Below are 22,737 nucleotides of genomic sequence, written 5' to 3'. Positions count from 1 at the left end.
GTTGAGTGATGAGCAGCGGAGGAAAGTCTCCCTTAGGACCCTGGTGAACTGAAGTAGGCCATTCTTCAATCCAGTAGAAGTGAGTTTTGGACGCCAGCTTGTGGGCACAGGGATTTTGCAGAGATTAACGAGATCCAAACAGGCCCTGCCAAGCAGCTCGTGCTACTGTGTTTTAAAAACCCAAGATTACCCAAGATCCGTCTCCTTTGGTTTTTTCAGATGGCCCAGAGCATTTCAGAAAGGCTTATGCAAATTAGGTGATGGGAGCAACACTTCCTTTTGATCTAGGGAGAGAAATTTTTCCTTGTGCGTCCTTCTAATGATTCTTACCACTCCCCTCTCCTCCCCCAACTCTTTGTCTTTTTTTTAAGGGACAGGGTCTCACTCTGTTGCCCAGGCTGGTCTCAAACTCCTGGCCTGCCGCAGCCTTCCAAAGTGCTGGTACTACAGGCGTCAGCCACCTAGCCCTACCACCTTTTAACCTCTTCTATTAAAAGATGTCTTTAGAAATATCCCCCCTGAAAAGGAGAGGCATCCTCTGAAAGAATTCAAGCCAAGTAAAGCTCATTTCATATCCCTTTTGTTGAACAGGAACTTCTGTGGTGTCCACTCACCAGGAGTTGTCTTTGTGTCTGTCCTTTATCCCCAGGAAACCTGTAGGAAGTGTCAGGGACTCTGGAAAGAACATAATGGCCTCACCTGTGAAGAGCTGGCTGAAAAAGACGACATCAAGTACCGTACCTCTATGTGAGTAACAGAATTCAGAGGGGCTATGGGCTGATTCTCAACTTCCCCATTAACCTGCTTTTTGGTAGAGAGGGCATACTGTTGTCGGAAGAACACGCTTGAGCCACCCCAGTCTGGAGTGATCTTGGGGAAGTAATCTAACCCTTGAGCCTCTGTTTCCTCATCTCTGCAGCCTCATGGAGTTATTTCAGAAGACAAACTAACATATAAATGCCTGGCACCTGTGAATTCAATAAATGATGGTCCCCCTTTTCCTTATTTTCTAAATAAGCAAGTAACGCGTTTTAATTGACTTAGACTGCACTAGTGTTGCTTATGTCTGTGTTATAGGAAACTGTTGGCCTGAGACCTAAGTAGAATTGCCCACCTCCAGAATACAAAATGATACGCCTGTGATAATAATAACCATTACTTGTATAGTACTATGTGGCTGAGCATGTTACAAATACTCACTTATTAAAATGCAGGCCAGGCGCAGTGGCTCACGCCTGTAATCCCAGCACTTTGGGAGGCCGAGGCTGGCGGATCACGAGGTCAGGAGATTGAGACCATCCTGGCCAACATGGTGAAACCCCATCTCTACTAAAAGTACAAAAATTAGCTGGGTATGGTGGCGCTTGCCTGTAATCCCAGCTACTCGGGAGGCTGAGGCAGGATAATTAGTTGAACCCGGGAGGCGGAGGTTGCAGTGAGCCGAGATTGCGCCAGTGCACTCCAGCCTGGCAACAGAGTGAGACTCCGTCTCAAAAAAAAAAAGAAAAAAAGAATGCAATGACTGAAGTAATACTGAAATCTCTTTCTCTTCTCTCATAACAATCTAGCCTTACCATGCAGCTGAGGGTGCATATCTATCTCCTGATGTTATTCAGAGATAGTCTCACAGCCGGGCAGGGTAGCTCAGGCCTGTAATCCTGGCATTTTGGGAGGCTAAGGCCGGTAGATCGCTTGAGCTCACGAATTTGAGACCAGCCTGGGCAATATGGTAAAACCTCATCTCTACAAAAAATAAAAAATAAAATTATCCAGGAGTGGTGGGCACGCACCTGTAGTCCCAGCTACTTGGGAGGCTAAGGCAAGAGAATTGCTTGAACCAGGGAGGCAGAGGTTGCAGTGAGCCAAAATCGCACCACTACAACACTACACCCTGGGCGACAGAGCGAGACTCCAACTCAAAAAAAAAAAAGAGAAGATTGTCTAACTGCTTCACCCTTCCCTGAAGGTGATATTCTCTTCTGCATGGTTGTAACTAGATTGTGGCCACATTTACACTCAAACCCAAAGAAAGTGGGAAATAGACAACTTGCCAAGCAGGCAGCTTTTCTTTATGTTATAAGTGATACAGGAATTATATACATATATCTCACTTCCGCTCGTATCGCATTGGTCTAGATTGTCACGTGGGCAAGGCAAGCACCGTATGTAGCCTGTAGTTGGGTGACTTTATGTCCAGTTTAAATATGAAGGATATGGAAGGAGTTTGGTACTCAGAAAATGAAGTGGGCAATGGCAATTTGGGCAGTTTCCCAAGTATGCAGCACAGGTGTATACCATTATTCTCTTACAGATGAGGCGGCTGAGGCCCATGTGATTTGCCCTTGATTGTATGGTTAAGGACCTTGAGATGGGGAGGTTATCTGGATTATCCGAGTAGACCCAGTCTAATTACAAATCCTTAAAAGCAGAAAGCCCTTAGTATAGGACGAAGAGTCAAACAAGCGTGAGAAGGACTTGACCCCCCTGTTGCTAGCTTTGAAGATGGATGAAGGTGGCCATGAGCCAAGGATTGAGGTACCCTGTAGAAGTTGGGAAAACCCTCAGCTGACAGCCACCAAGAAAATAGAGACCCCGGTCCTACAACCTCAACTGAATTCTGCAGACAACCCAAATGAGCAGCAAAGATACTCTCTCCTCAGGCCTCCAGGAGGGAATGCAGCCCTGTGATAAGGCATCTGGACTACTACAGGACTCAGTAGCAGGCTGTGAGATGTTTCTTGGAAGGAGAATTACTTACAAAGCACAGCCTTCATTCTGATTGTCCTATCGGTTCCTGGCACTGGTTCCGCTCAGCGTCTTGGTCTGCCACACATAGCCCACCACTGGGTCCTATTTAAACCTGGCAGCCTTTTAGATCAGCAGTAAGTGGATAAGAGCAGAACATCCAAATGTGATATATGTTGATTCCAAAAATCAAAAACAGCCTCCCAAATGTTGGGCTTCTTCCTTAGTGATAGAGGATGCTTCTGTCATGAGCCTAGCTTTGGAAGGGATATCATGATATACATGCCTGACCTCCAGACCACCAGAACTTCATAGAGATGACACATTCCTACATTCAAGGGATTTCTCTCTCTAACCTTCTGGCATTCATGTAGCATATTAATACATACTACCATACCTGCTACTTCCTGTTCACCAGGTTCTATCTGCATGTCGTTCAAGTAGAACGGTGTGTTATCCTGTTGAACGACATAATCAAGGTCCTCACTGGCTGCTGGTGTTCTCTGATTATCAAACAGACAGGAAAAGCATTTTCCAAATCATTCGCAGCATACCAGTTGCCATGGGCTGTTTGTTCTGGTGAGAGATGACATCTAAAACAGCAGCCACATTTAGTCAGCATCTGTTGAGGCTTAAAGTAATACAGTGTCCTCCAAGAGCCATTCTTCTGTACAAGCCAAATGAGAAGTAAAAAGAGATGTGAAAGAATCATCGCCTCTGCATCTTAGAAGTCTTTGATGGTGGTGCCAGTCTAGAAGATGCCCAAAGGAATCTGGTGATGTGTTTTTTTTTAGAGAGAGGGTGCTCCACGGGCTTCAACTTGCCTTTCCTTATCGTATAGCCCCTCTGGGACCAAAGAGCAACAGAATCCTGCCAAATGTCAAAACGTTTTTTTTCTCGCCTTGAGACAGTGTCTTATTCTGTCATCCAGGCTGGAATACAATGGCACAATCACAGCTGGAATACAATGGCACAATCACAGCTAACCTTAGCCTTGACCTCCCGAGCTTGAGTGATCCTCCCTCCCTTTCTTTCTGTCTTTTTTTTTTTTTTTCCTTTGGAGACGGAGTCTCCGTCTGTCACCTAGGTTAGAGTGCCTCGGCTCATTTCGACCTCCGCCTCCCAGGTTCAAGCGACTCTCCTGCCTCAGCCTCCCGAGTAGCTGGGATTACAGGCGCCTGCTACCACTCCCAGCTAATTTTTGGATTTTTAGTAGAGATGGGGTTTTACTTTGTCGGCCGTGGTTGGCCAAGCTGGTCTCGAACTCCTGACCTCAAGTGATCCCCCCACCTCAGCCTCCCAAAGTACCGGGATTACAGGCATGAGCCACCGCGCCCGCCCGGCCGTCACTTTCTTGTTTTTAAACTGCTATAGTGTTTTCAAGCAAATCCAAATCCCTGACAGCAAGTCATTTCACCCATAAAACCTTTTTTTCTTATATAGCACTTACCTTTATGACCACTAACAAAACTAAAATTGAAATTTTAAGTCTTTGATATCTCATACCAACTTCACAGTTCCACTAATTATCTCAAATTAGCTTTACATGTGTACTGCAGTTAGTTTGTTCAGGTTAGGATCCAAATGAGATTCATTGCATTTGATAATTGGCCTGTAGAATGTCTTCTAGAGTTGGCTGGTTTCTCGTGGTATCATTTAACTTGTTCTTCTGTCCCCTGCGTTTTCTTTTTTCTTTTTTCTTTTTTTTTTTTTTTTGAGACAGAGTCTCACTCTGTCACCCAGGCTGGAATGCAGTGGCGCTATCTCGGCTCACTGCAAGCTCTGCCTCCCAGGTTCACACCGTTCTCCTGCCTCAGCCTCCCGAGTAGCTGGGACTATGAGTGCCCGCCACCATGCCTGGCTAATTTTTTTTTGTATTTTTAGTAGAGATGGGGATTCACCGTGTTAACCAGGATGGTCTCGCTCTCCTGACCTCATGATCCGCCTGCCTTGGCCTCCCACAGTGCTGGGATTACAGGTGTGAGCCACCATGTCTGGCCTGTCCCTTGAATTTTCTATAAATTAAAATTTAGATCTAATCAGGCACAGTGGCTCACGCCTGTAACCCCAGCACTTTGGGAGGCTGAGGCAGGCGGATCACCTGAGATCGGGAGTTCGAGACTAGCCTGACCAACATGGAGAAACCCCTGTCTCTACTAAAAATACAAAATTAGCCAGGCATGGTGGTGCATGCCTGTAATGCCAGCTACTCAGGAGGCTGAGGCAAGAGAATCACTTGAACCTATGGGGCAGAGGTTATGGTGAGCTGAGATCACGCCATTGCACTCCAGCCTGAGCAAGAAGAGCAAAACTCCATCTCAAGAAAAAAGAAAATAGATCTAAAGGCTTGATTAGGTTCTCACTCAAATGTTTTTGGTGAGAACATTTCACAGGTGGCTCTGTGCATCTCACATTACAAAACACCCAGAGCTATGCAGTGTCTGGGTGGCCCACCATGAAATACTTCTAAGCAAATGGATGTCATGGCCTAAGTTACATGATTTTGGTGGCTACAGGGCAAGTAGCTTTAAAGAAAGCAAGACTTGAATAAAGGAGAAAATTTAGAAAGCCATTACAGTAGTCTAAGCCACTCTATCATAGGGCTCCAAAATAGGTTTGTAGTATTATAAATGGAGAAGAGGGGATAAATTTAAGAAATATTTAAGATGTAAAATCAACAGGTCTTGGTAGCTGATAGATACGGGAAGTAAGAGCGGAAGGAGTCTAGAATGATTCTCAGGCTTCTAGCTTGGGTGATAAAACTATACGAGCTAACCCAAAGAACCAGGAGTGGGAGAGATTAAGTATAGGAAAATGAATGGCTGCCACACCTGTAATCCCAGCACTTTGGGAGGCCAAGGCGGAAGGATTGCTTGAACCCAGGAGTTGAAGACCAGCCTGGGCAACAAAGTGAGACCCTCTCTGTACAGAAAATCTAAAAATTAGCCAGGCATGGTGGCACGTGCCTGTAGTCCCAGCTACTTGGGAGGCTGAGGCAGGAGGATCCCTTGAACCCAGGAGTTCGAGGCTGCAGTGAGCCATGATTGTACAAGTGTACTCCAGCCTGAACAACAGAGCAAGACCCTATCTCAAAAAAAAAAAAAAAAAGAAAGAAAGAAAGAAAGAAAATGAAGGTTTCAGATGTGGACATGGCAAGTCAGCTGCATTATTCACCAAACTTTAGTTTTTCTCAAAAAATACACTCAAGGGAGTGACATTACAAAAACATGACAGTGTAGGGAATTCCAAAAACTCCTATCTCCCACCAGAGCAAGAATTAACCTGGCAAAAACTGCCAGAGGCAACTTTTTCCCTTTTTTTTTTTTCACCTTTCACAACTTGCTCAGGGCTGAAACAGCCTCCCAGTGGATTTTGTTGAAAGCATTTGGAGGCATGTACCAGCTGCAGCTGCCTGAGGCAATGAGTAACACATGGGCAAGCCAAGACAGATCTAGAAGACTACGTACATGTCTAGGGCTCAACACATGCTCAGAAAAACCCAAGACCCTAGGCTTTCACCTCACACTGAGCTTTAGGTTCTGTATTAACAGGAACTCAAAAACTAAGAAAGTTACAGATGACCTGGCTGAGTCAACTCAGAGTACTCCAACTGCAAAGATCAGGATGGGAGGATTGGTTCTTTCATTTTTTTTTTTCTAGCATTGACTACTAAGCTAATACAACAGAGACTTCAGTGACCACACATAACAAGGAATAGTCTTTACAAAAATAACTTTTTTTTTTTTAAGATGGAGTCTCGCTCTGTCGCCAGGCTGGAGTGCAGTGGTGCAGTCTTGGCTCACTGCAACCTCCGCCTCCCAGGTTCAAGCGATTCTCCTGCCTCAGCCTCCTGAGTGGCTGGGACTACAGTTGTGTGCCACCACACCCAGCTAATTTTTTGTATTTTTAGTAGAGATGGGGTTTCACCGTGTTAGCCAGGATAGTCTCGATCTCCGGACCTCATTATCTGCCCGCCTCTGCCTCCCAAGGTGCTGGGATTACAGGTGTGAGCCACGGCACCTGGCCCCCTTTTTTTTTCCCTTTTGTTTTGTTTTGTTTTGTTTTGGGATGGAGTCTCGCCTTGTCACCCAGTCTGGAGTGCAGTGGCAATGATGCGATCTCAGCTCACTGCAACCTCCACCTCTGGGCTCAAGCGATTCTCATGCCTCAGCCTCACGAGTTGCTGGGACTACAAGCATGCACCACCATGCCCGGCTAATTTACAAAAATAATTTTTAAAAGTCACTAAACAATCTCAAACCATACAAAAAGCAACCTGATTTCTAGACTCTTCTCAGTATAATATTCAAAACATCCAGTTTTCAACAATAATTCATAAAGCAAACAGGAAAGTATGGCCCATTCACAGGGAAAAAAGTGGTTGATAGAAACCATCTCTGAGGACACATTGGGCATACTAAACAAATGCTTTGAATCAGCTGTCTTAAATATGCTCAGAAAGCCAGGTGAAACCATGGGCAAAGAACTAAAGGAAACCAGGAGCACAGTGTATGAACAAGTAGAGAATATAGATAGAAATTAAGAAACCAGCCAGGCGCAGTGGCTCACGCCTGTAATCCCAGCACTTTGGGAGGCCGACGTGGGCGGATCACTTGAGGTCAGGAGTTCAAGACCAGCCTGGCCAACATGGTGAAACCTGTCTCTACTAAAAACACAAAAATTAGTTGGGTGTGGTGGCGGGCGCCTGTAGTCCCAGCTACTTGGGAGGCTGAAGCAGGAGAATCATTTGAACCCGGCAGATGGAGGTGGCAGTGAGCTGAGACTGCGCCACTGCACACCAGCGTGGCGACAGAGCAAGACTCTGTTGCAAAAAAAAAAGAAAAATTAAGAAACCAACAGAAATTCTGTACCCCAAAATTACAATAGCTGAGATGAAAAATACACTAGAAGAATTCAATAGCAGATTTGAGCAGGCAGAAGAATCAGAGATCTTGAAGATACGGCTGTTGAAATTATGCAATTGGAGGAGGAGCAGAAAGAAAAATGAATGAAGAAAAGTGAATAGAGCCTAAGGGACCTGTAGAACATCATCTGATGTACCAATACTCACATTAAGGGGAAGCCCAAAGAAGAGCAGAGAGCAAAATGAACAGAAAGAATATTGAAGAAATAATGGCTGAAAACTTCCCAAATCTGATGAAGAACAAGAGTCTATACATCCAAGAAGCTGAATGAATTCCAAGTAGGATGAACTCAAAGAAGTCCACACCACGACACATCAGAGTCAAACTGTTCAAGGCCAAAGACATAGAAAATCTTGAAAGCAGTAAGAGAACAGCCTAATCAGAAAATAGGCAAACAGGCGGGGCACGGTGGCTCATGCCTGTAATCCCAGTACTTCGGGAGGCTGAGGCGGGTGGATCACGAGATCAGGAGTTCGAGATGAGCCTGGCCAATATGATGAAACGCCTAAAAATGCAAAAATTAGCCAGGCGTGGTGGCACGTGCCTGTAGTCCCAGCTGCTCAGGAGGCTAAGGCTGGAGAATCTCTTGAACCCGGGAGGTGGAGGTTGCAGTGAGCCAAGATCACACCACTGCACTCCAGCCTGGGCAACAGAGCAAGACTCCGTTTCAAAAAAAAAAAAAGAAAATAGGCAAACAGCCAGGCACAGTGGCTCATGCAGGTAATCCCAACACTTTGAGAGGCCAAGGTCGGGCAGATAGCTTAAGCCCAGGAGTTTAAGACCAGCCTGGACAACATGGTGAAACCCAGTCTCTACAAAAAATTTAAAAATTAACTGGGCATGGTGGCGTAAGCCTGTATTTCCAGCTACTCAGGAGGCTGAGGTGGGAAATCACTTGAGCCCAGGAGGCGGAAGTTGCAGTGAGCTGATATTACACTACTGCGCTCCAGCCTGGATGACAGAGTGAGACTCTGTCTCAAAAAAAAAAAATGGGCAAACAATATCAATTGATATTTCTCCAGAAAGATGTACGAATGACCAACAAGCACATGAAAGCATGCTGAATGTCATTAGTCATTACAGAAATACAAATCAGAACTATAAGAAGACACCACTTCACACCTATTAGGATGACTATAATGAAAGCGATGGAAAATAACAAGTCTTGACAGAGATATAGAAAAAATGACACCAGTATACATTGAGGTGGGAATAGAAATAGTGTAGCCGCCATAGTTAACAGTTGGCTTTCCCCAATAAGTTAAACATAGAATTACCATATGACCCAGCAGTTCCGCTCTCAGGTACTCACCCAACATAAGTGAAAACAAGTGTCCATATAAAACTTGTGCAAGAATGTTCATTTAACCACAATTCACACCAGCCAAAAAGCAAAAATAATCCATCAACTCATGAATAAACTAATATGATATATTCATACAATGGAATATTATCCAACCATAAAAAGGAATGAAGTATCGATACATGCTACAACATAGGTGAACCTAGAAAACAACACACTAAGTGAAAAAAGGCACAAAAACACACGTGTGATTTCCATTCCTATGAAGTATCAGAGGCGTATGGGCATTTGCCTAGCCTCAGAATGGCAATCTGTAGAGCCCAAAAGCATGCTGTGGGTTGCAGGGCAAGGAGGAATGGGGAATGCCTGCTTAATGGGTACAGGGTTTCCTTTTGGGGTTATAAAAGTCTCTTGGAACTAGATAGTGACGTTGATTGTATAACATCGTGAATACTCAAAATATCCCTGAATTGTATACGTTAGAGTGGTTTAAAAAGTCAATTTTGTGTGCATTTTACCACAGCAAAAGAATGCATACACACATGCATCTTCACGCTCACAAAGGGGACGGGCTGAGATCTGAAGGGCATGGCATATGCCACCATCAGAATATGGCTCCCAGAGAGGAGTTACCCACACACTGGCTGGTGGTGAGCACAGATAACTACAGGAGTCTGGGCTGTCGCTGGCTGCATAGAAGAGGCCCTGAGCCTTCCTGTGTGAGCGCAAGGTCAGCAACCACAGTCACAGCTCCGGCTTCTCTTCCTGTCCTGCCCCGGGAGCACATCCTGCGGGGCTGTGTTTCCTGCCTGGTTGAGAATCTAGTTGCCAAACCACCTTTCCTCTGAAGGAATCAACCATGATTTTTCCCCATTTTTCACTTTTATATTACTGGCTAGGTAGTCACCACATCCCATAATAAAATTCCATTCTGGCCCTATCCAGTACTACTCTTACAAATGTGGAAGCAAAGGACTTGAGTGGACATTTGTGCAATATTGAATAGCTGTTTAACATTTCAGCAATGTTGAGTTGCAGGCATGCTTTATGTATTCCTCTGTCCATTTTAGGAGAACCTTTTTTTCTCCCTCCATACCCATTATTATTTCATGTCAGTGCCAGACAGATCGGATGAGCAAGCAAATAGACCCTCTTTCCAAGCCTTCATGAAAAGACTGTAACCTTAATTCTTTACAGCCTCTTCTCTCCTTGAGCAGCTTCCCAGGGAAAGTCAGCCAGCCCCAGGCAACTGGAGTGCCACACCTTAAAGCCACACCTCAGCCTCAGGGTGCTCTTACAGAGAAGGTTTGTGCTGTAGAAAATTGCAGTTGTGTTTGGGCACATAGCTTTTCAAATTGAAAAGTTTTTCATTAGAACCTTGAGTCTAGCCGGGCGCAGTGGCTCACGCTTGTAATCTCAGCACTTTGGGAGGCCGAGGCAGGCGGATCACTTGAGGTTAGGAGTTTGAGACCAGCCTGGCCAACATGGTGAAACCTCATCTCTACTAAAAATACAAAAAATGGCCGGGTATGAAAGCCAGGTGCGGTGATGTGGTGGCGCACACCTGTGATGCCAGCTACTTGGGAAGCTGAGACATGTGAATCGTTTGAACCCAGGAAATGGAGGTTGCAGTGAGTCTCAAAAAAAATAGGCCAGGCACAGTGGCTCACACTTGTAATCCCAGCACTTTTGGGAGGCCGAGGCAGGTGGATCACCTGAGGTCGGGAGTTCCAGACCAGCCTGGCCAACATGGTGAAACCCCATTTCTACCAAAAATACAAAACTTAGCTGGGCATGGTGGTGGGCGCCTGTAATCCCAGCTACTTGGGAGACTGAAGTGGGAGAATCTCTTGAACCCGGGGAGGCGGAGGTTGCAGTGAGCTGAGATGGAGCCACTGTGCCCCAGGCTAGGTGACAGAGCAAGACTCTGTCTCAAAAAAAAACAAAAAACAAAACAGAACCTTGAGTTGTAGAACGTTGAGTAGTGTCTTCACAGTTGCTGAGTAACTAAAATCATAAACGGATGTACTACAGAGGTGACTCATTAAGGTAATAGTACTAAATGCACTTTATCTAAACCTCATCTCCTTGACAATGTTTTCTTTCTTTCTTTCTTTTTTTTTTTTTTAAGATAGAGTCTCGCTCTGTTACATAGGCTGGGGTGCAATGACACGGTCTCAGCTCACTGCAGCCTTCACCTCCCGGGTTTAAGCGATTCTCCTGCCTCAACCTCCCAAGTAGCTGGGATTACAGGTGTGCACCACCACGCCTGGCAAATTTTTGTATTTTTAGTAGAGACGGTTTCACCATGTTGGTCAGGCTGGTCTCAAACTCCTGAGCTCAAATGATCTTCCTGCTTTGGCCTCTCAAAGTTCTGGGATTACAGGCGTGCACCACCATGCTCAGCCTGTTCTCTCCATTTTAAGCCTACAGGGATTCCTATAACAAATAGAGCAGTCCTTTTCTAAATGCTAAGTACTGGGCACTATGCCAGGGTACTTTATATTTTGTCTGTAATCCTCAAAACACCATGAGAAAGTTGTGTTTTCACAGTTTAAAAATGAGGAAACTGAGTCTCCAGGCAGGTGAGTAATTTACCAAAGGTCATACAATTAAAACTTTGAAGCAGTTCTCAGACTCCAAAACCTAGGCTCTTTTCACTGTTTAATGTCACAAAAAAGCCATAAGTGATCATTTTATGTGAAAATAAATAAATGCTTAATGGCCAAATTTTTTTCCTCCTCATCTTCCCTCCCAGCTCCAAATTATGTTTTCTTATTTCAGTGAAGAAAAAATGACTGCTGCCCGCATTAGAAAATGCCACAAGTGTGGGACTGGCCTCATCAAATCTGAAGGCTGCAACCGCATGTCTTGCCGCTGTGGTGCCCAGATGTGCTACCTCTGTCGAGTTTCTATTAATGGATATGACCATTTCTGCCAACATCCCCGCTCACCAGGAGCCCCTTGCCAGGAGTGTTCAAGATGCTCTCTCTGGACCGATCCCACTGTAAGTAGACACATGGCTGCCTATTGCTTTATAGGGAGAAAATAGAAATATATTTTTATGACAAATATTTTGAATATACATAACAAAATTTGACTTAGGAGAAGAATATAGGAAATTACATAGACTGATAACCAAAGAAAACATTTGAGAAAGTAATTAGCTACTCCTCATGCTGCTCAAAGCAGCATGCCCTAACAGTTTTATAGGCAAATTCTTTTAATTCTTCAGGAAATAAAACTCTGTGCCCTCTGAAATATTCCAGAGCAAAGTAAGGAAACTTATACATGTATCTGTTCAAAGCCAGCATAACGCTGACTCCAAAGCCTGACGGAGATAGCCCTAACAAAGAAAACTACAGATTTTCTTATGAGACTCACTTATAATCTAGATTTTAAATTATCTAAATAAAATATTAGCAAATAGAAAGCATGACCAAGTGAGTTTGTTCTGGAAATGCAATGATGGTTTAATATTAACAACTCTATTAACATAAATCATTATATGGTATCTGTAGATGGTGAAAAGACATTTAAGAAATCAAATCAAATATTTCTTCTTGATTTAAGCTTTAAAAATACAGTATTTTAGAGGAGGAGCAAGGCTGGCAAGGAAATTAAACACATAGGGTCTGTTTGGGGATCGGAAAGAAAGCGGGTGAAGTTTGCAGGTGGAGAGCCACAGGGAGGTGACAGCGATTGGCCCAGGGGCCGGCCTCAGATCTGGAGTGTGATGAGAGCCATTTAAGGGCATTGTAGGGGCTCTGTTTCCCAGGTCACACTAGCTACTACGCTGGGGAGAGAGAGGACAGCATGAAGGGAATGACTTTTATAATCTTGGAGAAGATAAGGTTTTTCTTAGCATTACATCAAGGCCAGACTAAAAAATAATAAATTCTCACTGGCAAATGACATCATAAACAAAGATTAGGGATACATGAAAAACTGGGGGAGAGGGTCAGGCACAGTAGCTCACGCCTGTGATGCCAGCACTTTTGAAGGCCAAGGTGGGCGGATCGCTGGAGCCTAGGAGTTCAAGACAAGCCTGGTTAACATAGTGAGACCCCCATCTCATTTAAAAAAAAAAAAAAAGTTGGCCGGGCGCGGTGGCTCACGCCTGTAATCCCAGCACTTTGGGAGGCCGAGGCAGGTGGATCACAAGGTCAGGAGATCGAGACCATCCTGGCTAACATGGCGAAACCCCGTCTCTACTAAAAATACAAAAAATTAGCCGGGCGTGGTGGCAGGCGCCTGTAGTCCCAGCTACTCAGGAGGTTGAGGCAGGAGAATGGCGTGAACCCGGGAGGCAGAGCTTGCAGTGAGCTGAGATCATGCCACTGCACTCCAGCCTGGGTGACAGAGCGAGACTCCGTCTCAAAAAAAAAAAAAATTAAGGCTAGGCACGGTGTCTCATGCCTGTAATCCTAGCACTTTGGGAAACCAAGGCGGGTGGATCACCTGAGGTCAGGAGTTCAAGACCAGCCTGACCAATATGGTGAAACCTGTCTCTAATAAAAATATAAATATTAGCCGGGCATGGTGTTGCATGCCTGTAATACCAGCTACTCAGGAGACTGAGACAGAATTGCTTGAACCCAGGAGGCGGAGGTTGCAGTGAGCTGAGATCGTGCCACTATACTCCAGCCTGGGTGACAATGTGAGACTCTGTCTCAAAAAAAAAAAATGTGGAGCCGTGTGTGATGGCTCATGCGTGTAATCCCGGCACTTTGGGTTCTCAAAAAAAAAAGAAAAACAGAAGTGTGTTTCTCCTCTATGTGTAAGTACAGAGATGAACAGCCCAGGGGTGGGCTAGCAGCTCTTATCTGGGATCCAGTTGCTTCCAGCATTCTACTCTGCCACCCCTAGATCATAGGCAAGGATCACATGAGGTCATTGTCTGAAAAGGAGCTCTGGCTGATAAATCCACATTCCAAGCAGCAAAGGGGCTGCAGTGAGGCTAAAGAGCCTGCTTACCTATCTCTTAAGGAACGTTAGGCTTCCAGAAGCTGCAACAGGTCACTTATGCTTCAGTCCCATCAGCCAGAACTTAATGACATTCTTCCTCAACTGCAAGTGAGACGGGAAGGAGTAGCCATCACAGACCCAGCCAGAATGTCTGTGGAGGAAGATGTTATACTGAGGAGTCTCCCTATGGTCTATTCACCTCAACTCAAAAATGGACAGAGGAAGTTTAAAAAAATTATAAGTAGGGAAAAAAGCTGCTTGCTGGCCAGGTGCAGTGGCTCATGTCTGTAAGCTTTGGGAGGCCAAGGCAGGAGCATCACTTGCATCCTGGAGTTTAAGAACAGCCTGGGCAACATAGTGAGACCCCCATCTTTACAAAATATCAAAAATTAGCCAGATGTGGTGCTCACCTGTAGTCATAGCTACTTGGGAGGCTGAGGCAGGAGGATCATTTGAGCCTGGGAGGTCAAGGCTGCAGTGAGCCATGTTCTTGCCACTGCACTGTAGCCTGGGTGACAGAGCAAGACCCTGTCTCCCCCCCCCCCCCCCAAAAAAAAAAAACTGCTTGCTTTTCTACCTGGCCACAATCTGGTGGAGTTGGCTAACAGCTACCCCTAATAATCAAATAAATGGAAATGAAAATAGCACCTGGCTGCTGGTAGGTAGTTTTCAGATTTGTTGGCATCTGCTACACTGTAATTGGGCATAGTGGGCAGTTACTGTGTACAGATCAGAAGATGTAGTGCGTGTACTTGATCTGGGAGTTCCTCTTAATTAGAAAAGGTTATCCTCAGGAGACAGTTGGACAAGTTCACAAAGTTCTGTCTGCAACACTGTTCACTGAGTTGTTTAAAGTTGTATAAATTTAGAAACACCATTTAAATATCCCAAAAAATAGGAGATATGTCAAATTTTATATATGCTTACATTAGAATTGTACAAAAAGTAATTCTATATATATCTACACTTTAAAACACGGAGGAAAAGAAACAGGAAGATTTTCACATCGAAAACAAACAGTATGGATTGCTGGGGTCACAGACCCAAGTTACCACAGGGGCAGGTGGTAGCAGAAATGATGTCTGGATGGAGCATCCAGACATCTGGGTCTAGGAGGCAGGAAGGCATAGTGGGGACTGTGGCAAAGGAGAGGGTGTGGGGCCCATCCAAGGCGCTGCTGCTCAGCCACTACAGATTGTTGCGGGGAGGGCCTCCCAGCTGCTCGGGAGGCTGAGGCACAAGAATCACTTGAACCTGGGAAGCAGAGATTGCAGTGAGCCAAGATCGCGCCACTGCACTCCACCCGGGACAACAGAACAAGACTTGATCTTAAAGAAAAAGAAATGCGTAATTTGGCCGGGTGCAGTGGCTCATGCCTGTAATCCCAGCACTTCGAGAGCCCAAGGCGGGCAGATCTCTTGAGTCTCAGGAGTTCAAGACCAGCCTTGGAAACATGGCAAAACTCCATCTCTACAAAAAATACAAAAGTTATCCAGGGGTGGTGGTGCGTGCACACCTGTGTTCCCAGCTCCTTCCAGGGCTGAAATAAGAGGATTGCTTTAGCCCGGGACGTTAGGGATGCAGTGAGCCCTGACTGCGCCACTACACTTCTGCCTGGGTGACAGAATGAGACCATGTCTCAAAAAAAGGGAAAGAAATGTATAATCCTGAGAGCTACTCATGGTTTTGAAAAGATGTGAGGCCTCTGTGGTAACCAGGTGTTCTCTATTTCAGGAATGTTCTATCATGGAACAAGCTCCTAACTGAGTGGGAAGCTGGGATAAGGGACCCCTAAAAATCACTCAGATTACAAAGCTTATGACCCAGTGAAACCCTTAGCTAGCCTGCCCTCCTGTCACTAAGGAGATGTGTGGAAGAAAAGGAGGCTTTTTGTACATAGAAAGCCAAGCCCGAGTCATCCTTCTTTTGCTGGGTGATCGGGAGGTGCAGCCCACAGTGGGAAGTGCTCACAAGGCAGGCTGTGCCCCTGTGTGGCAGACATTCCCAGGCACAGCCCTTCTGCTGACTCACCTCCTCAGCCCCCTGGCAGCTAGCACAGTGGGAGGCAACCATCTCTAGGAACTTCATGAATCTTGAAAAAATAGATTTTTTTTTTCAGCTGGAGCTATGAAGAGCTCCACAGGCAGTATTTCATCTCTAGAGACAAAGGGCAGAGTGGGAGTTAGCGTGAGGGTGGGTGTTAACAGTCTGGCCTATTCTCAGTGCTTTTTTCTTTCTTTTCCTCCTTGTTCTGTGTCTTCTGCTGCCTCCTCCCTTTGCTTCCCATGCCTGGGATTGATGGTGTGGGTTTCTCATGTGCTTTTTCCTTGTTTGGGTGCCATAGCATGCACTGCCTTGTTGTTTTCTTGTTGGATCGTCATCTTCTAACCTGAGAAGGTTTCTAGATTTGCTCAAAATAAAGTTTGAAAGGAAGGTCAGGCAAATACAAATCCCTCCAATTTCCTCTGATAGCCACAGCCGGAGATGCTGTTCCGTTTGTCCCGTTCCCATCAAAACAGCGATCAGCCCTGTTTCCTTGATTCTCACCAGCAGACCGATCGAATTCCAACCCAGCATCTGTTGGGGCTTCTGAGAACACAAAGCCATTCAGAAGTTCAGTGAAACAAAGCATGCACTGTCACACAAGCCTGTTCTCTGGCTTAATTAACCAGCAGGGCCAGGAAGAATCTCTTATTTGTCAGCGAGGGAGTTGTCCCGTCATGGTTTTGGAGGGAAGTTGAGTTTTCATCCTTAATGACTAGGGAGGGATTGCTTGGGAACCTGAACTACCACTCCACAGTAAGAGCTCAAGTGGTGAACAGTAACTTTCTTTTTCTGTTAGTTATCAAAATGAAGCCAAAAGCATTCAACTAAGAGTCTTATAAAGAAGGTGTCTTCTTTAGGAAGCAAAAAACCAGAAGCGAACAGTCACAGCAAACCACAGTTTTCTGGATTAGGGAGCAGAGTGGAAAGCCAGCTCTTGACACATAAGTGAACAGACGTTATTTTGCAGTAGGGGAAGAGTGATCCTGGAACTTTACTGAACGTGAATATACTGACTGGTCCTTGCGTGGCCACAGCAGTGGTAGCTGAGGTGGGGAGCAAATTGTGAGAGGAACAGGCACCTGGCAGTCTGGATTCGAGAGTATGGCAAAACTCAAAACAGCATGTTCTCTTTCAATACAAAACAAAGTCCGTGTTTGTCTTGGGTTTTGGCTACGAGAAACTACAGAGAATTGTTTTCTACAGTGTCTTTGTCTTTTGAATGTAAGAGTTTGAAACCTGTCCAGTTCAAATAAAACCCTAGGGCTTTTACAGCCAGTTTAATTTGGTACAATTATCGCCTAGCCATTTGGTTAAGAGACACTCATTTTTCCAAACCAGCAGTGGACTGAGCCTAACATTTATAGATGTTAATACATTCAGTTCTGTAGCAGTGCTCGAAGGCAGATGTATCATCCTAGTTTTACTTGCTTAAGACTGTGGCCAGTAAATGGTAGCCTGGGTTTCCACCCGGGTCATTTGTCCTCGGAGTATTCCCAGGCCTGCCTTCTCCCCTCAGGCCAGCGCAGCATCTCCCTGGTGGATCAGGCATGCAGAAAGTCCTGGGGACCTTTGGGACCCTGGCTTAAGCGGCAGGGGAAAGGACATGATGTTGTTGGAATTAGGGAGGAAGGCTGTGAAAGGGAGGATTGATGAGGAAACGCAGAAACCTGGTAAGGAAAGGTATTTTAGACTTTTAGGTTGGAAACTGATTTTTGGCTTCAGAATTTTTTCCTTAACCTTAAAAATTTATTCTACAAAAGAGTAAAGTGAGCCCCCAGATTGTCCCATCACCCAGCTTCCACAGCTGGCTTTGGCGTGTTATTTCTCATCACTGTCATAAATATCATTGTGTGTTAAAAAAAAAAAAAAAGTGAAGTTAGTGGGGTGGGTGTGATCATTGATCTGTCATCGAAACTGACCTCGGTTTCTTCATCTTCCTCTTAATAGCCACACAGCCAACACCATGTGAGCGTGCTATGCAGTGTGATTTTTACTGCATGGGACTGGGAGGCAGTGCTTTCCTATTTTGCAGATGAGGGAGATGATGTGTAGGTCACTAGCCCAGGATCCCTAGCTTGGTGAAACCAGGATGTAAGCCCAGGTCTTCCAACCAGTGTCTGGCTCCTGCCACAAATACATGGTCGTTAGGTGCCCATAGGGTCCCTGAGCCCCATGAACCAGGTAGCCCTTGCAGAGGGGTGGGGACCTCGCCGGACTCTTTCCCCATGGATGAATGAAGCTGCAAATAGTAGAAAGGGCCCTGGCAGTTTTGCTACCCCAACAATGTCCCAGACAGGGTTTCGATGTCACTGAGGGCTTTCCCAAGCAGGGCAGCACAGTCCAGTACACACGGCCTGTTGGTGCTTGTTGCTACATGTCTTCAGCAGATCCCACCAGGCCCCTGGGTGAGCACTTGACCCTGACGGGACGCAAAACATGGCCACATTCTGCCCCCATCTCCAGGTCCTTGTGGGGGAAGTGCTCCAGATAGTGGTATTTGGGTGCTGGTCTTGTCTGACCTGAGGAGGTGGCTGCAGAAGCCAGGGCCAGCCCTGAGCCGGTGAAGTCTCTGCTCCTCCCCAGCACACTGTCCTGCCTCCCTGCCCTTCCCAGCCACAGCTGCGCAGCATGTGCCGCTCCAAGCTCTGCTGCTCCCTCCCCCAACTTCCTGTTGCTGGGGACAGCAAGGGGTGGGGGCTAAGGGTCTGCCGTTGCTCAGGCGATCTGTGGCTGATCTGGGAATAATTTGAAACTAAATCTTAAGCTCTTTGGAAGCCTCTCATGAAATCATTGCAAGTTTATTAACAACAGCTGTGGCCACACATGACCTGGATCCCAGCCCCAACCCACCCCCAGAATCTCAGAGGGGAAGCACCAGTCGACTTGCAATTCCCAATCAGCTTTCTAAGGGGAGGAAAAGTGCAATGAAGAAGAAAAGCCACCCGTTCTTCCCCCATGGTCACAGGAGGCTGGCCAGCAGGCACGTGGACAGCCAGCCCTGGGGACCAGAAGTGTTGGAAAAAAAGGCTCAAAAGGACCGTAAAGGCTTTGGCAAAAATAGTTTTGTGCCAAGCACTCAAATGGTTATTTTGGGAACAGTCAGCCTGTGGCTGCTGATTACTGTTCATATCTGATTTGTGAAAATAAATTGAATCTTTTCCCCTTTTTAATCACTCAGTTTCTCTTTCTTCGTTTTCTCCTGTCTATACCCTGCTGCGTGGACAGAACTGTGGGGCATAGTTGTGGAGGGACAAGCTAAGGGAGGATGTTTGTGTATGTTTTGTTTCTCTCTTCTTAATTAAAACCTCTGTGGTAAATTCTACCTCATTTGCCGTCTTCAAGTGCAGCACGTTTCTGGAGAGGCCGGGTCCTTGCCATCCCCACAAGCTCTTGCTGCGTCTTCCTCCCACCCACCCTACCTGCATGAAGCAGGCAGCAAGCCAGAGTCTTCTGTGTCAGGCTGAGTTCTTTCTGCACCCTGCTGAGCTCAAAGGAATTCAAGGAGAGGAAACAAATCTCCCTCCCTGTTAAAATGCAATCCGCTTATTTCCTTGTTTTGTTTTGTTTTGTTTTGTTTTGTTTGAGAGGGAGTCTCCCTCTGTCGCCCAGGCTGGAGTGCAGTGATGTGATCTCGGCTCACTGCAGCCTGAATCTACTGGGTTCAAGTGATTCTCCTGCCTCACCCTCCTGAGTAGCTGGGATTACAGGTGCACGCCACCAGGCCCAGCTAATTTTCGTATTTTAGTAGAGACGGGGTTTCACCGTGTTGATCAGACTGGTCTCGAACTCCTGACCTCAAATGATCCACCTGCCTAGGCCTCCCAAATTGCTGGGATTACAGGCATGAGCCACCGCACCCGGCCTTACTTCCAGCTCTTCCAGCTGGGCGCAGTGGCTCACACCTGTAATCCCAGCACTTCGGGAGGCCAAGGCGGGCAGATCACAAGGTCAGGAGTTCGAGACCAGCCTGGCCAATATGGTGAAACCCCGTCTCTACTAAAACTACAAAAATTAGCTGGGCGTGGGGCGGACGCCTGTACTCCCAGCTACTTGGGAGGCTGAGGCAGGAGAATCACTTGAACCCGGGAGGCGGAGGTTGCAGTGAGCAGAGATCGCACCACTGCACTCCAGCCTGGGCAATAGAGCACGACTCTGTCTCAAAAAAAACAGAAAGTGCTCTTCTAGTTCCGCTGGGTGGGTGAGACTCCCGTTTCACTCTCTGCTTTGACCCTTTGTCCTTGACACTGCATTTGGGGTGCACTGCCCACTGTGGTGCCATTCGTGTGCTTCGTCATGGTACTCATTGAATCCCACTGTGGTCCATAGGTACACCTTCTGGAGTAGCGATGGGGCACTGGAGGGCTTCGTTTTGTTTTTTGGAGATGGAGTTTTGCTCTTGTCGCCCAGGCTGGAATGCAGTCGCGTGATCTTGGCTCACTGCAACCTGTGCCTCCCGGGTTCAAGCGATTCTGCTGCCTCAGCCTCCCAAGTAGCTGGAATTACAGGCACCGACCACCACACCTGGCTAATTTTTGTATTTGTAGTAGAGATGGGGTTTCGCCATGTTGGCCAGGCTGGTCTCGAATCCCTGACATCAGGTGATTGGAGGGCTCACTTCTACCCTGGCCTGACACATCATTACGCTTGTTCTTTTGAGCCCTTGCTGATCCAGGGACACCTTGGTCGCTGATCAGCATCCACTCCCTCTCACCTCAGCCTGGCCTTGCTCATCAGAAAGGAGCTGTGCTGAGGATTCGTTTGAAAGTTTTCACTGGGATTAGGAGGGGCCAGAAGGAGAGCAGAGAGAGAACTCATTCAGGCTAGCTGGGTCCTTCTTAAGGCCCGTGCCAGAAACCAAGGATGAGGCACAGAGACTGCAGCCCTCGAGGGGATGCACCATGGTCTGTCATGGGATCTGTGGCAGCGAGTACAGACGCAGCCAGCAGCCCCTCCTGCCCCCACTGGCCAGGGCAAATGGCATGAACAGGAACTCAGATCTCAAATAGGTTCAGGTGAACCTCTATAGACCCCTATCCAGGGTGAGCCCAGCAACCCAGCCTGAGCCATGCAGAGTTGAGAACTGCCGGCCATCCTTGGAACCTACAAGTCCAGACCTCCTGCCCTGGCCTCAGCACACTGCCCACCTTGGTGGTCCAGCCACTCTCTGCATCTTCTGAGCCTCAGGGTCCTCTTATGAAATCCTTGCCAGCCTCCCATGGCGTGGAGAAGGGGGCGTGAGCTAAGCAATCCGTACAAGGCAGCAGGACCCTCGTGGGGGCAGAGCTTGACCTTCTACAATGGAATCTGAGTGGGCTTGACAGTGAAGTGTGGATATAAAAGCAGCCAATGGAAAAGATACCAGAATGTTCCCAGGATTGATCTCTGGTGAGGAATTACGGCTGATTTTAGCTGTGTTGTTTTGTTCAATGTTTCCCAAGATTGTTTTAATCAGTATGTACAAGGAAAAGAAATAATGGCATTTTTTTTTATGTTGATGAGAACCAAATCCCTGAGTTTTTTGTGACAAGAAGAGGACAGAAAGAGAAAATGTCATGGGACCCCCATGGGATTCAAGTAACTTGGTACTGTCAGGAGAAAACATGTCAGGCAAGGAAATCTTGAAGCATTCGCTTCTGCCTTTGAGATGGACCAAAACCAGTGAGCTGAGAACAGCACCTGGTCAGAGGCCACTGGAGACCAGTGACCCAGGGAGGCACTACAGCCTCTCACCTCAGTGCTGGGCCCCCATGTGCAGCTTAGATTTCTGGCTCAAGAGATGAGTGTTATGAGCTTTCCCAAGCTCCCCACTCCCACTCTGGGCAAGAGGAATCTACTGGCTTTTATCCCAAAGGACAAGTGCCAGGGACCAGAGGCCAACAAGTGGGCTGTTTCAGGGGATGGCACATGCACTTCTGGGTAAGCTGAGCCTGAGAAAAGGAGGATTGTTCCCTAAAAATTTCCAAAACACAGCCCCTTGCTCTGCGTTTTGGCTGTTTGTTTCCTTGAGTAGAAGTGTTTTGTTTTGTTTTGCCCTATTATGTCTTGTAAGGGGAGAAAGGAGGTTTCAGAATTCTGCTCTTCTCAGAAGGAACCCTCTTGTGTTTCTGCACTCTTTATAGAATAAAGCACACCTTAGAACAGTTGCCTCTGACACACGCTCCCAGCCCGACAGCAGTGTTCTCAGGCCCCCAGTCAGGTTTGCCAGAAGTTCCGATTCAGAAACCTGGGGGTTTATGTGGTTAACAGCTCAGGCTTTGAGACTAGATTGCCTGGGTCACAACCTCGCTGTGCCAGGGTTTCCTCATCTGCAGCGTGGCAATCAGTTCATAGTGCCTGACACAGGGAGCTGTGGTGAAACTGAGGTCCATGTGAGGTGTGTAGACGGGCTGGTGCATAGTAATCTCTCAGTGCATGTTAACTACTGTTGTTGTCACTGTGCTTGGCACTTTATAAGAGTGATCAGACCAGGTGTGGTGGTTCACACCTGTAATCCCTGCACTTTGGGAGGCGGAGGTGGGAGGATGGCTTGAGGCCAGGAGTTTGAGACCTGCCTGGACAACACAGTGAGAACTCCCCCTCCACCACCATCTCTGTAAGAAAAATTAAAAATTAGCTGGGCATGGTGATACACACCTGTAGTCTCACCTACTCGGGGAGCCTAAGGTGAGAAGATCACTTGAGCCCAGGAGTTCAAGGCTGCAGTGAGCTATAATCACGCCATTGCACTCCACCCTGGGCTGAGCAAGACCC

At 46.7% G+C, this 22,737-nt stretch overlaps 1 protein-coding gene across 4 annotated transcripts in view; it reads left to right on the top strand.

Moving 5' to 3' along the window:
* Positions 1 to 22,737, top strand: part of RNF216 (ring finger protein 216) — a 166,540-nt gene that overhangs the window by 127,850 nt on the left and 15,953 nt on the right. For all 4 annotated transcript variants that reach the window (XM_054655462.2, XM_054655461.2, XM_518955.9 and 1 more), the window contains exons 14-15: positions 650 to 747; positions 11,758 to 11,980. In XM_054655462.2, coding sequence (XP_054511437.1) covers positions 650 to 747; positions 11,758 to 11,980 — 321 coding nt within the window. The remainder of the gene's footprint in view (positions 1 to 649; positions 748 to 11,757; positions 11,981 to 22,737) is intronic.

Source organism: Pan troglodytes, chromosome 6 (assembly GCF_028858775.2).
Source record: "Pan troglodytes isolate AG18354 chromosome 6, NHGRI_mPanTro3-v2.0_pri, whole genome shotgun sequence".
Taxonomy (NCBI): domain Eukaryota; kingdom Metazoa; phylum Chordata; class Mammalia; order Primates; family Hominidae; genus Pan; species Pan troglodytes.
Note: the sequence above shows the minus strand (reverse complement) of the source record. Positions and strands in the feature narration are given on the sequence as shown.